The 13,118-nt window shown below is 46.4% G+C and overlaps 2 protein-coding genes across 2 annotated transcripts; one reads left to right on the forward strand and one right to left on the reverse strand.

Moving 5' to 3' along the window:
• Nucleotides 1-7,406: 7,406 nt before the first annotated feature.
• On the reverse strand, nt 7,407-7,950 carry KY384_005673 (uncharacterized protein; the record flags this gene model as incomplete). Its single annotated transcript, XM_044814172.1, has 2 exons — nt 7,407-7,650; nt 7,919-7,950. 2 exons carry the CDS (start codon nt 7,948-7,950, stop codon nt 7,407-7,409), a joined length of 276 nt encoding a protein of 91 aa, XP_044668322.1.
• A 2,298-nt stretch (nt 7,951-10,248) lies between these two features.
• KY384_005674 (uncharacterized protein) lies at nt 10,249-12,583 on the forward strand (the record flags this gene model as incomplete). Its single annotated transcript, XM_044814173.1, has 3 exons — nt 10,249-10,949; nt 11,739-12,234; nt 12,359-12,583. 3 exons carry the CDS (start codon nt 10,249-10,251, stop codon nt 12,581-12,583), a joined length of 1,422 nt encoding a protein of 473 aa, XP_044668323.1.
• Between the last annotated feature and the right edge of the window lie 535 nt (nt 12,584-13,118).

The raw sequence follows: 13,118 nt of genomic DNA on the forward strand, positions 1-13,118 counted from the left end.
CAGCTAATGTCGCTATGCCTGCATCGGTCAAGCTATGATTATAAGCATGACCTTGTTTTTTAGCTCTGAATTTTCGAATCCACCTAAACTATACCCACAGGCGAGCCTTCATAAGCTTGCCGCCTGTCCAATCGCCATCTCTAAGGCTGTTTGAGGAAACAGTATGCCCAATCATCTGCAAAGTCACAGACCCGTGCTCCACAACGCTGCCTACGAATCTACAAGGCAACGTGGGTGAATCAAGCGAAGACAACGGGATCTCTGCACTTTCAGGGCGGCTCGGCCCGTACCTTAACTCTAAACTGCGACTTCCTCATGTATATCTGTCGCGGGGTGTAAGTTGCTCCTATCCCGCACTTTTAAAGCATGAGCTTGGCATTGCATCAAGGCTTCAGAGTGTCCCAAGCAGAACTTGATCTATCCCTAGAGTTCAAAACGGGTGGGTGGGTGGGTAAGCCGGGCGAGGAGAGGTCCCCGAATTGCACCTCGATAACAAGATCTATAAATGATTGGTGCAATGTATATTTCTTTGCCTGATAAGTCCCCTCATATTCACTCTGCAGCGACTTCAAGATTTCATGCCGCTCCCCATCATGACCGAAGTCTAGGATGAGGCTGACTATCTTCGCAGGTGCCTGACACATGTAGAGTCTTGCTTTGCTTCGTTTAGGGTCTCAATTGATAGGATGCCAAGTGAGCAGGAGCTGGGGGCGTTATGGAACAAGCTTTTCCCAAGGCGACTTTTTCGAAAGAATCCTCAGATTGGTGTTGAATTCATCGGGCTACTTCGGCAATACAACTGTTCACTCTATTCGACGATCGCTTGGGGAAAAAAAGAGGGTTAGTGTTTCTTTATATCATGTTATACAATGATGAAGGTGCAATGCGCAGAGAATCAGCACATCAATCAAAGCGATCCCCGAGTTTATTGCCAGAGTTATGTTGCAAACACTTCCTCAGTCGACGGAAGGAGAGCTTTCACCGTAGAGGAGGGTCACCACGACAATATCGAGTATTTCCAAGAATTCTGGGCCTTCCGTGAAAAAGGACTCTCCCACAAACTACCAGCTGAGTAAATGGCAGCGCTTAAGCGTGATGCTCGATTGGTCGAGCTCTAGAGTAGAATATCAGTACTTCAAACGCAGCGACCCACTGATGATCAACTCTAGCAAGCAAGAGGGAGTATCGCAATTCCAGATCGAGGTTTTTAGAACAGACAATATAGCAATCCAGCAAACATAGGTAAAGCAGCGGAGGGGCTGTAAAGCAGCGGAGGGGCTAGAAAATCGACACTTAAGCAAGACAAATTTTGGCGGACGACGTAAAGATGGACCTTGAAAGGGTGCTATTAAAGATTATACCCGAGCCCTGCTATACCGCGATGATTATAACTTCAGACAATATCGCCACGGAGGAACAACGAAAGCAATGTATTCAGGATCTTTATCTTTTGGTTTCTCGGGATTGCAACACCTTGTATTTACCGGGAGAGGAGCCTTCCAACGGCCGTTGCCCAATTGCAGATTGTGGACTTATAATCGTTAGGTTAGTACACTCTATAGTCATCGATTTGATTACTCACTCTTAGGGTTTGTCTAAAAAACAACAAAGTACCTACATGCATTGTTGTCATAGATATTCCGTGCGCTCGAGCACTTGTCATTGGAAATGGAATATTGCTACGATTGCTTTGCTTGGATCATTATAGAAAAGTGGGAAGCCTATTGTGCCGTACACCTGGGGGTCGACATCCTCTGGACGATGTGGAACTATCAAATACTGCAGCACGCTATTACGTCAGTCCTTCTGCTAAAATCATGGGTTACCTGCAGCATCCATGTATCAGCATTAGAAGGGGCCTAGGAAGTTAAGGGTAGTAGCCTTCTTATATAATCACTCTTTTCATTTAATAGACTGGAGCTAAAGGAATAGATTAACATAGATACGCCGATCGCAGTCAGGAAGAATCTCCTTTCTAATGGGATTACCTCTCAATATGCCGAAAGGTACAGTCAGGTTTAGTGGTATTGCAATCAAATACAGCCTGGCTATGCTTTACTACTTCTGGGTACCTCCATGCAGCTAGCTAGACGTGATCCACTGTTCTTAGAAGGGGTACTAGCAACACCCTAGACTGGAAAGTTTCTTGCTTATGGCAAATCCAGCTAGCCAACCCTGCCGCTCCTATCCAGTGGCCGTGGCTAACGAGATGCGCCACTCTGGGCAGCACGATCTTCCAAGGACGAGATACTAAGACTGATTCTCGATTGCAGCATTGGCTGAAGCCGGCGAATCCGTTTGTGCAGGAAGACTTGTGGAGCACTTCATTTGTCAATGAATTACACATGATTGGTAATGAAAATAAAAGACTGCGAATCTTAGTGGCTGCCGGATGCTGCATATTATACTTTGGTAGGCTTGCCACTCTACATAGACTTCGACCCTCTTGTTTTGCTACGTTACTATTCTCTAGAATTTCGCTAGACCAAGACAATTCTCTCCCGATGATAGGAGCGATCAATTTCTTCCGAGAGTCTCCAGAGTGCCTACCATTCCTAGACGACTAATATCCAATCGATCTTTCTAAAAAGCCCGGCCCTAGCCCCTTGCGAAGGTAACTTATCCTGAAAAGCGGCAGCAAATCCAGCACCTGAGCTCGTATAGAAGATCCCTGCTCCGTTACAAGTAAGTCTTATGCATTCCCTGTCTAAATAATTTAAGAAGCCGTGGGGAAGTCGGAACAGCGAGTAGAAGAAGGATTTATAAAATTAAGAGTCACTCCTAATATACTATATTAGTAGACCCCGAGCCTTTGTCTATCGTATTTACTATGGATCAGAATTGAAATTGAGCATTGAAAATCGGCCGATGACTGGGCACACAGCCGTGGCCTTTTGTATTTAGCTTAAAGACCTACTGCTAAAGAGTCGCTCGTTCTCAACTGCTGTTGGACGGAAACATCCACAGAGGACATGGATATTAGATTCAAGAACCAAATAGAGGATGCAACCTCCTCGCCATCCCCGCAGCTATTAATGCTGAAAGTGTAGTTATCCAGCTTCGCTTTCTTAACATTCTTACAGACACTTGATACGAAACAACGGTTATTGTACCAGCATAGACTCCAACGTAATCACAAATGCTGAGCTTGACGGCTTGCAGGCTTACCAAGGTGGCCTTGATCAGTAGGCGAGGCGAGACTGTCTGGTTCTCCTGAAGCTTGGAACAGTTTTCTAAGGTTCGTCGATTAGTGTCGACATTAAAGTCTGCTTTTCTTCGCTTTAACATGCGCAGTTCTTGCTAGTCTCCTCTCTGTCTGTTTCGGGTCTAGGTTTCATTATCACTAACCTGCATCATCGATAGCTTTAAGCGTGACCCCTCTCTACATCGCGAACTAGTACGCGCGTTTACTCTGAGATCGGGCACATCGCTTAGACGGTTGAGAAATGTATTTTCGTCCCCCATCGACTGATCACAAAGCGGATGCGGACAATAATGTTGTTCCTCGGATCGCAATCTTCTCAAGAAAGAGAGCTTTCATGAAATTCGAGGGCAATATTTTCATGTTACCGCTTATGTTGAGTGGCGCGAGGCAATGGGTGGCCTCTACGTCCCCATACCGGACCTGCCTATTCAATCCGCCATGGAAGGTCTTAACTCTTTGTCGCTTTCAGAGATATTTCTGGCCAAAGTGCCGGTGTGTTCCGCCCCTCTGACATTGAGGCGGCTGCGAGTGACCAACCACCACGGCCGTCCCTATTCACCGCCACTGGCACAGGGTAACGCTGGGCTCCTTCGGAGCCCTTCAGGCACCACGTTCGGCTCGGCCCGTACCTTAACTTAAACTCTGATCTTCTCCTTCCTTTCTTCTACCTTTTTCCTAGGTAACCAGGGACTTCATAGAAAAGGGATATCGAGAGATAGCGGTGGGGGTTGAGCTCAGCATCTCTCAAGAAGAGCGTTTTTCGAATTTCAACCCCAAGTGTCTTGCACGTCAAAAGCTTTGCCTGTATATAAAATACTTTATTACTTCTAGCAGTGCTCCGCTCGATCTGTTGTAGTCTGCTCAAAACCGATTTCATCTGTCTGTGAGAAGTGGTACCAAGTGATGGAGTTAATCTCATTTCGCCCTGCATGAAGTTGCCCGGCACCTTTCGACCATAATAGCTGCACTTCTGCAAGAACAGCGTAAGTGGTAATGGATACGAAGCGAATGTAATAGCTATCAACGGCCGTTGTGAGTATCGTTCTATCTTTTCGAAGCTTCGCTCTTCTGAAGCCGCAGCAAAATAAAACAAAGCTACCGCGACAGCGATTGAGCAAGAAAACCAATATACGCTGCAAAAGATAATGGCCGCTGATGACACCTTGCACGAATGAGTAATATGACACACCTATCAAGCTTCGAGAATCATCTCATCCTATCGACATGCGCTTAGTCATCGAGTTGAATGTGGAAGACAGAGTGAGAGTAAGAGGAAGAGTGAGGGCATTTTACTCCCCGCAACTGTCGTTTTGACATATCTAGTGACTTGACCCGACGGCTCAGGTGACGTTGACAAGTAGAGGTTGATCTAGTTTTGCGCCGTACATACCCCTGTGATCTACCAAAGGGCGAAAAAGACATGGTTCTGATCGACGTAGTTGCAGTCAAAGAAGTGCATGACGATATATGAATAATATATCTATTTTTGCTTCAGATAAAGCACGCCTGCTCGCGAAGTGCATTTGCGGCCACGATGAATGATAGGTATTGTAACAGAATAGGCTTCAGATTATGTCCTAAGCGTTTGTTGTAAAACATAGTTTAAACTTTCAAAGTGTATATCATTGCGTTAGAAATGACGCTAATGGTTGTTGATGTTATGGAAATGTTACTTGGTATTTACGCAAAAGGGAACGAACGTCTTAGTACACCAACAGTAGACTATGCTCGCGTTTGACTAGGTGACTGGCTCTAGTAAACACCGGCACCTGCGCTCCAAAAGCGATCGCCTGTTGTCAAGCTGATAGAGTTGCATAATGACACCGTGGTTGGCGTATCTCGTACACCCTGTCCCGTTGTGAACAGTCCACTTATTTAAGACTTTGAACGCCAATGTTCTAATCTTCGCACATAGTTTAGTCCGCTTCTCAGTTCGCAAAATCACTTGACTTTCTTCTTCAGAAGAGAATGTCTTTCGTATGCTGTCCAGTCATACTGGGCTGTAGTGTGATAGTGGATTCTATTCGTCAGACATCTAAGGACGATCATGTCGAAATAGAACATTAGCCTATCTTAGAACTATGCAAGTGGGACAGCAGGATTGTTGGCTGAGATACATTCTATTGATGGCAACAGCAATCACTTGGTGCGGATTGCATGTCTTAACTCTGCATTCATGTAATGTTAAGTCATTTTTCTTAGTATGCTGTAGTAAAGCTCCTAAATTACTCCGCTGTATTAAAAATCACAGGTGGTCCAAGTATTGATAGGGTAGACCTGAATCTTCACAGCTGGTGGGGTACACATTGAATCCTCGGGTACTCTTTTTGAGCAGCGATTGCAATCTCTATGCGACGACCATTCCATTGCCTGGAGATTCATCCGATGTCTTGTAGGGATTCCCTCTCCAACTACTCTGGCTACTCAAATTAGCACCAGGGCAACCAAGATCAGGAAGTCGCAATTTAAAGTTAAGGTACGGGCCGAGCCGCCATGACTCAGGTGCCGAAGGCGCCCGTGAGTCTAGCTCGGCGAACACATGCCTTAGAGTCTTGTGAAACTGAATTCATGCTGTTACCAGCGATTGAGTCATAACTAATGATAATAAAACTTCTCACGGTCACGGCGGATATTACGCGAGTAGATGCGCTGGCCACCTCAACAAATGCCCGTCAGATACTCACAGATTCGGCCTTCCTACATGAAAAGCCTGTCATCGATTTTCACGCGCATCAGACATGTTTCAGTACACCTGTCAATGAGTGGAAGATGCCTGCAAGCAGCGATGATATCTCTTTTGACGGGGAGAATACATAAATCAGCCCGAATTCGCAGTGAACGACCTTGGGCAAGACTTATTCTCTGTCTAACACTGACAACCAAATTTTAAATGCTCCTCTGATGAACCATGAGGAAGAAGACCCGACTTTATACTACTAACGCATGCAATTGGTGCTTCATTGATCGTTGTGCGCTTTTCAGAGCAGGTATACTGTGTCTACCTCTGTATACTCATCCTAAGCGGTCGGTGTTTCTGCTGGGAGAGGAAGCAGATTGCTAAACGAGATCCGAGAAATGAATTTCAATACTATAGTGGGCATTAGCAGTGCATAGAGAGCTCAGTTCTGCCAGTTTCAGTAAGCTGGCAAGGAAGAAGCCTGACTGAAAACCAACGAGGAGATGCAGAAGGTGACAAAATGGTGCCGCCAGCTGTGATCCACTTCTCCGTGAATGCCAGGGTGTGCGGTGGTAGAATATGCCGGGTGGAGGACTGGGCCTTAAGTTACACAGCGAATCCATCGCATTTACGCCATTACTGAGTGCTTGATGTAACGTTCCTTAGGGTATCTCTTAGTTCTAGGACCAGTGGGTAGTATTATTGGGTAGAAAAGGAGACTGGCTTAGACGAATTTTCTGGGAACAAAAGCTGTAGCGAAGGCCAATGCCCAATGGTTGATACGATGTCACCTGTATGCGACGTGACCTGGTCCATCTCCCGAAGTTCAAAACGGGTGGGCGGGTGGGGAAGCCGGGCGAGGAACAGGACCCCAACTGCACCGCCAGAACGAGATCCAAGATGAGAATCTACCCTAGCAGACTGAATTTCAAACTGGCAATCAACGTGAGGTTTTTCTTGTCGCCTAAATGTATAAGAGCGCCTCATGACACAAATGCTCCTAATATCGAACACACTTTTTATCTGTTAAGTGATCTGGTTTCGAACCCAGGAACCGGCGGGTGGGTGAGGAGGCTTTTGCACCACGAATATGATCTAAGGTTAAAGCCACATTTCGAGAAGTCAAATATTGTGAAAGGAGCCTACGCAATGCCTGAAAGCCTGTCGAAGGTAAACAATTGCCTATCTTATTTATAATTTTTTCTTATCCCTAACTCCCAAATTCAAGTCAGTCTTGAAATTTGAGAAGAAGATGAGACGAAGAGCGAAGACGACATGGCGAGCAGTGATGTTCTATTGATATGATTTCAACACAGGACACTTTTGTATGCCTCTTGGTTTTTACAACCTGACTCAACAACATTCAGTATACGCTCTCAACCCGACACGCTACTAATAATTTTTTCTAGTCCTGCTTTGATACGGTCTTGGTGACAAACTCTAGGCCTTCGTTTGGAGTGACGACTTGCTTTAGTGCGATTGCCGGACAGGCGAGGAAGAAGACCCAGTATCGCATTCCTATCATTAAAGCATGATTTCATCCTGCCCATCATCTTCATCTCGGCTTATGTCAATCACGTTCTCATGATTCGGGTCTTGAGGATGGTTGTCTCGTTGCTGCATCATCTCCTTATAGAGCAGGCGCGTCTTATACACGAGGGTAAGCGGTCTATCCCTGGAATCTTTGATATCTCGTCTTTGTCTTGAGGAAAGTCGATTGCCTTTCGTCGAAAACTCGAGTCTATCACGGAGACTTCTAGGTATATCCCTTAGGTTGTTATGGTCCTTTGGCTAGTATGGTCCCTTTATTATAGTTCCTTTGACTGGTAGAGTTCCTATAGTTAGTATATCCCCTTTGGCTAGTAATGTGTATAGTTCGGCCTCAAATGATACGCCTAGTACCTGCCTAGAAGCCTCCTTGAAAGGACTCTAAGTAGTTCCCTGGAAAACCAGCTCCGCTTTGGAGTGTCCCCTAAGTCCCCCTAAAGGAGAACAGACACTCCCTATACCATCCGAAGGGTTAGATCTCATCAGACTTCTCCTCGGCCTGCCGAACAAATTCCTCCATGATTATCTGATGGAATTCGATGTGATTTACAAGTTCGTCTTAAGAGAGTAACGTCTGGGCTGTATGTATACACGATGAAACGGGTACTTAGGGAGCCTTGCCGGGCGCAAGTGGTCCCCAAAATGCACGGCGGAAACAAGATCAAATACTTATCTCCTTTTTCCTGGCTACTGGCGTAAGTATAATGTGAAACCACGAAAGTACATCTTATAGATTCGCGAACGCCCGATGTTTCGCATGCCACCCTTTTCTCAACGTCTGTTGCTATCATTGTAGCACAAGTCATTAAGAGAGATGGCTATTGTGGAGGTTTTCTTCATTGCAGAATCACTGGTCTGGTCTCGCGCAACGATCTGCATTGATGCATTGACCCGCTGCGCTATTTGCGTCTGCCGGTCTCACATGATTACCTATCTACGAACTTCAACAAGCGTTCGCCGTGATGACTTCCTCAACGAATGCCCTTTGCGTCAAAGATACCATCATTTTCTATCGACAAATCAAGTCAATCATCTAGAATTAGTATGAGAACTCGTCTTTGCAAGCTCGACGTAATGCTATGTCTTGTTCTCTTCCTGGTCTTCTCTCTTGTCGCATACGCGACTCCACAAAGCAAGTATACCCACTAATCCCATTCTTACCACTACTAATATCCCTCAGCTGCACCCAGCAACTTCTCTACCCCTCTCTCTACCACACCATCAATCGACTGCCCTTACAGTCCCCATCACGACATTGTATACGCCGCCATTAGCGACGCACGCTTCTCCCTGCGTCGTGGCCTTGACGCCATCCGCCACGGTGTTGACGGCGACCCTATCTTCGCCGCCTTCTACAAAACCAACAACTATGCTAACTTACTAACGCATTGGTTTAGCCGTGCAGCGACGTTCAATCCTCTGGACCCAGCCATCCGTTTCATTTGCGTAGGTCGTACGCGCCCAAGAGAACGCTACCGACAAGCTTACCAGTCCTGCCGCGAGAGGGGTGGCGCACTGCTTGTCAGTACAGCTGAGTCGCCCATCACTGGCCTCGGGGTGAATGGAATTGCGATATGTCCGCCGTTCTACGAAAGGTATACGCCGGAAGGGCGCACGCCGAGGCCTAATGCTTGTGCTACACTTGATAACAATGTATGGAGACTTCCAACTGCGTTTTCAACGACGCAGGGTTCTCGTATCATCCACGAGGCTCTCATACTGTATAGACCCCCGAACGAACTACCAGATACGCCCGTTAGTATGGTAGAGTTATTCACATTGGATGATCGAGTGATAGCGAGCAAGTCATCAGTAGCGTTTATTTTCGTGATTGGTAAGTATAACTTGATGAGCGGTGGGAATTGAGAAGACATAAAGTGAATATGCTGACTATGGGCTTATTTAGAGGTCAAGAATAATTGTTACAACCAGCTACCGGATATTCACGCGCCACCCTACAATATCCCTCGAGTTGTGGGGGAAATGAAACAGCTACACACCTCAACGAACGCTAATGCGCATAAAGAGTGAGTATATCAGGAAATGGCCAAGTAAGAGAATGGACAATGTAATGGTCTAATGCAATTCATAAGTACATGGCGTCATGGTTTGAAAAGAAAGCGTACTGGTCTGGTTCAGATGGACTCTGAACAAAGTCATCAATGTTCAATTCTACTGAATATGAGCCTTTAATATTGATCTTAAGTCGGACCAAGTCGCCTACTAGCTAATCCACATCAAGCAAATGGCACATTATCCTTCTTCTTGTCTGCTGGTTCACGGTGCCATATAATTCGCGGAAATAGAACGAGCATAGCATTAATGATTTGTCCGTCATACTGATTCTTACGTGCAGTAGCGCTGACTAATACCCGGGGTCGTCTGCGGCCTCGATCACATTCGCGTCAGCAATGACGGTGACGTGCATCCGTACGCTGAAAACTTGCTGCCTATTCATAATCGGGGAATTGAGATGAACGAAGATGCCCAAACATCATGGCCGTGGTGGAGCTGATCCTTTGAGGTTGCGGCTCGTATTTCCTATTAAGGAGGTAACGTGGGCTCAATGCGGTACTTCTCACCCCATTGAGAAGGTAATAGGCATCCGTCGCAGAATCCTACTGAGAAGGTTAGAGAGCATTATACCGGAGCTGTTCGTGACCCGTCTTGCTGTGATCGGACATTCAATTCATCCGGTCAAGTGGCCCTGGCTTCTAGACACCCTGAATTGTCCATATAAGGGCAATCCTAAGAATCCGTTGACTCGAATCCATGAGTTCTGTATCATCTGTCTGGAACCTGTGGTTTTCATATCAAAATGAAGTCTATTTTGCTGCTTGCTGTAACCTCCTTGGTTGGCTATAGCGTTGCTACAACACCCCAAAGACGAGCTCTCACAGACGCAGGTGTGCCAGACACGCCGCTCGTGAATGCTGCAATCAACTATACCAAGAAATTCTTGAGCGAGCAGTCATTCAACCATGTCATGCGCTCCACAGGGTTCGCCTTTAGCATCGCCAACTATACCTCGGAAGTAAATGTCATCGACAAAGAAGCCGTTGCAGTCGGCGCCATCCTGCACGATCTCGGCTGGGACACATCCGGCACACTCGTCAGCACTGACAAACGCTTCGAAGTTGATGGGGCCATAGCCGCTCGCGTCTTTCTTGCGCGAGAAGCCCCTCACTGGAACAGACATCGTGTGCAACTCGTATTTGACGCCATCGTTCTACACACCACCGCAGATATTGCGATCTATAAAGAGACTGAGGTCTCGGTGTGCAACAGAGGCATCGATGCCGACTTCAATGGACCGGGCAACGGAACTCATCCGGTGAACGGGTTGACGAAGAAGGCGTATGATGCCATTGTTGAGGCATTTCCTAGGAAAGGGTTTGTTGAGGATATCAAGGGGATTATTATAGGGTTCTGCAGGACGAAGCCATTGACGACGTATGGTAACTTTCAGGAAGATATCGGCGACGCTTACGTGGAAGGCTACACCTCCAAGGGCAATACGTAAGCTTCTATATGAATCAATAGTTGTTGACCAACGTTTGACTAACAATGTAAAGAATCGTTGACATCACCGAAGGTATCACAACACAACTGGAACGAAGTTAATGGAGTTGGGGGTTTGATATACCTTTGTCACTGCTTCGTTCAAGCGCATCGATCTGGTGATACAAAGAGTTGCTCCTTGATCATTTTTGTCAGATAGTAACGATAGACTGCAATAAGCAACTTGAACCATGCCTGTTGCCATGCTGGTGCAAATGACCGGCTTGGCCAGGCAGCAATGTTGTTGTGGGTACAAAATGAGCGCGTCATAATTTTTTCCCTGGTGTCCTGCACATTTTGAGTACCATCCCTTATTGCTTCTCAGTCCGATCTTAGAAAGTGCGTGCTAATGCGAGAACACATTCTCATTACGTGACGCAAACGTATACATGTCGTGGTGGCAGAGAAACAACAACATCAGCTTCGTATCAGTCAAGACATTCAAAACTGCCGCACAAGCGACTGCCATGCTAAGCGTTTCCATAGCAGCATGTTCGTCCCTACGTGAACAATGCGTTCACTCAGAATGTATTGTGACTGCTTACTCTTAATGAGACTCCACTTACTCTGGATCTGCCCGCACTCAAATGGGGCCACTACTGCCGTTGTCACTGTTTGCGTTTCTGCCACAATTGCTACTCGCCTCTGCCCTATTATTGCGAGGTAACGTATCGGACATTAGGTAAGTGATGTATATGACTGTTCACTGGCAGTGATACTAGACTAAATACTTGTGCAACATGAAAGTGCTCGAAAACGCATACCAGAATTCTATCATGGCGACTACACCTATGCTGGTGAAGTAGACACCTCCGTCTCGTTTGCGGCAGCAGAGTCCTCCAGCTACTATATCAACACGGAAATTGACATACAACTACGATCCAAGCCGGGCAGCGTTCGAACGGCGCCTGGTAGAAGCGTCTTTAGCTATGTCGGCGAGAAAGGCGAGGTGAAGGTCACATTTGAATGGGTCATGAACGGCGGAGCGCCCTTCACATACGGAGAATGCATCCGCGCCTTGAACCCACTTCTCGAATACTTGGAGGACCATCCCGAAGAGGAATACCACCCGGTGACCGTCACGATTTCAGAGAATTCGAATTTGAAGATTCTTGTTGAAGTCGAGCCAACCAAGGACGGTATTAATACTGATTTGAAAAGCAACCTAGGTCTGATCTTCGACGGCAAATTCTATCCTGGTAGAAGACTAGCCGCTGCACCCGTCAAACGTCTGTTGGCGAAGGTACGCTGCGAAGATGCCGATCATCCCGCGCACGAAGCTACACAGCACGTTATCGTAAGCGATCCGTTCGAACAACAATATGATATAGGGGGTGAAAATCGTCATGCATTTATTTAAGCATGAGGGGCAGGCTTGGCCCGAGTTCTCTTTTAAGGCATTGGCAGACTTGTTGGATGAAATTGATTTGTATTTTCAAGGTCTTGTGGTCTATGGGCCGTTGTATGGAGTGATATCGCGCACGCTTCGTGTGGATCAGCCTAATGTTGGGTATCTGAAGATTGATAAGGAGGATATCGTTGCTGGTGCATCTGGGATTACTCGCAACATGACGAATGTTGAGACCTTTTGATAGCTCAAGAGAAAAGACTCCCTATCACAAGAAGGATAAAACCAAATCTAAAGTAAAAGTACTCTCTAAAATATTAGTGCAGGATGTCTGTCCGACGAGGTTGTGTTTACTGGGATTCCGTTGCTTAATGATATTCTTTATCTAGTTATAGTTGTTGAGCATACTTGTAGTGCGGAGTGGGTAAAAACTCCGTGAAGTGTTGAGCAACGACCCTTGTGCATTGATCCATTGGAGGAATGTGAGTCGTGGAAGGAGTGGCTTGAAACAAAGCAGGCTTGATCAAAGGTCGTTATGATATGAACTCAGAGGCTGAGTCTAGTCAAACATCATTCAAGATGGCTAGAGCATGCAGGACACCGGACGCTTTCTTGCAGACTAAGATATTGAGATGCGTTATGCTACTGGCCCGAGAGATCGTGGCATTGACATTAAGACACATGACCAAACTGAAGGGATCTTTTGAGCTGACGTTCGTAAAGTTAGTGATAGATGCTTGAAGCTTGATCGAGTAGAATAGAGCCGGACAAAGCTGGCA

The sequence above is a fragment of the Bacidia gigantensis genome (genome assembly GCF_019456465.1).
Source record: "Bacidia gigantensis strain McMullin 20006 chromosome Unknown contig_246, whole genome shotgun sequence".
NCBI classification, from domain to species: Eukaryota; Fungi; Ascomycota; class Lecanoromycetes; order Lecanorales; family Ramalinaceae; genus Bacidia; species Bacidia gigantensis.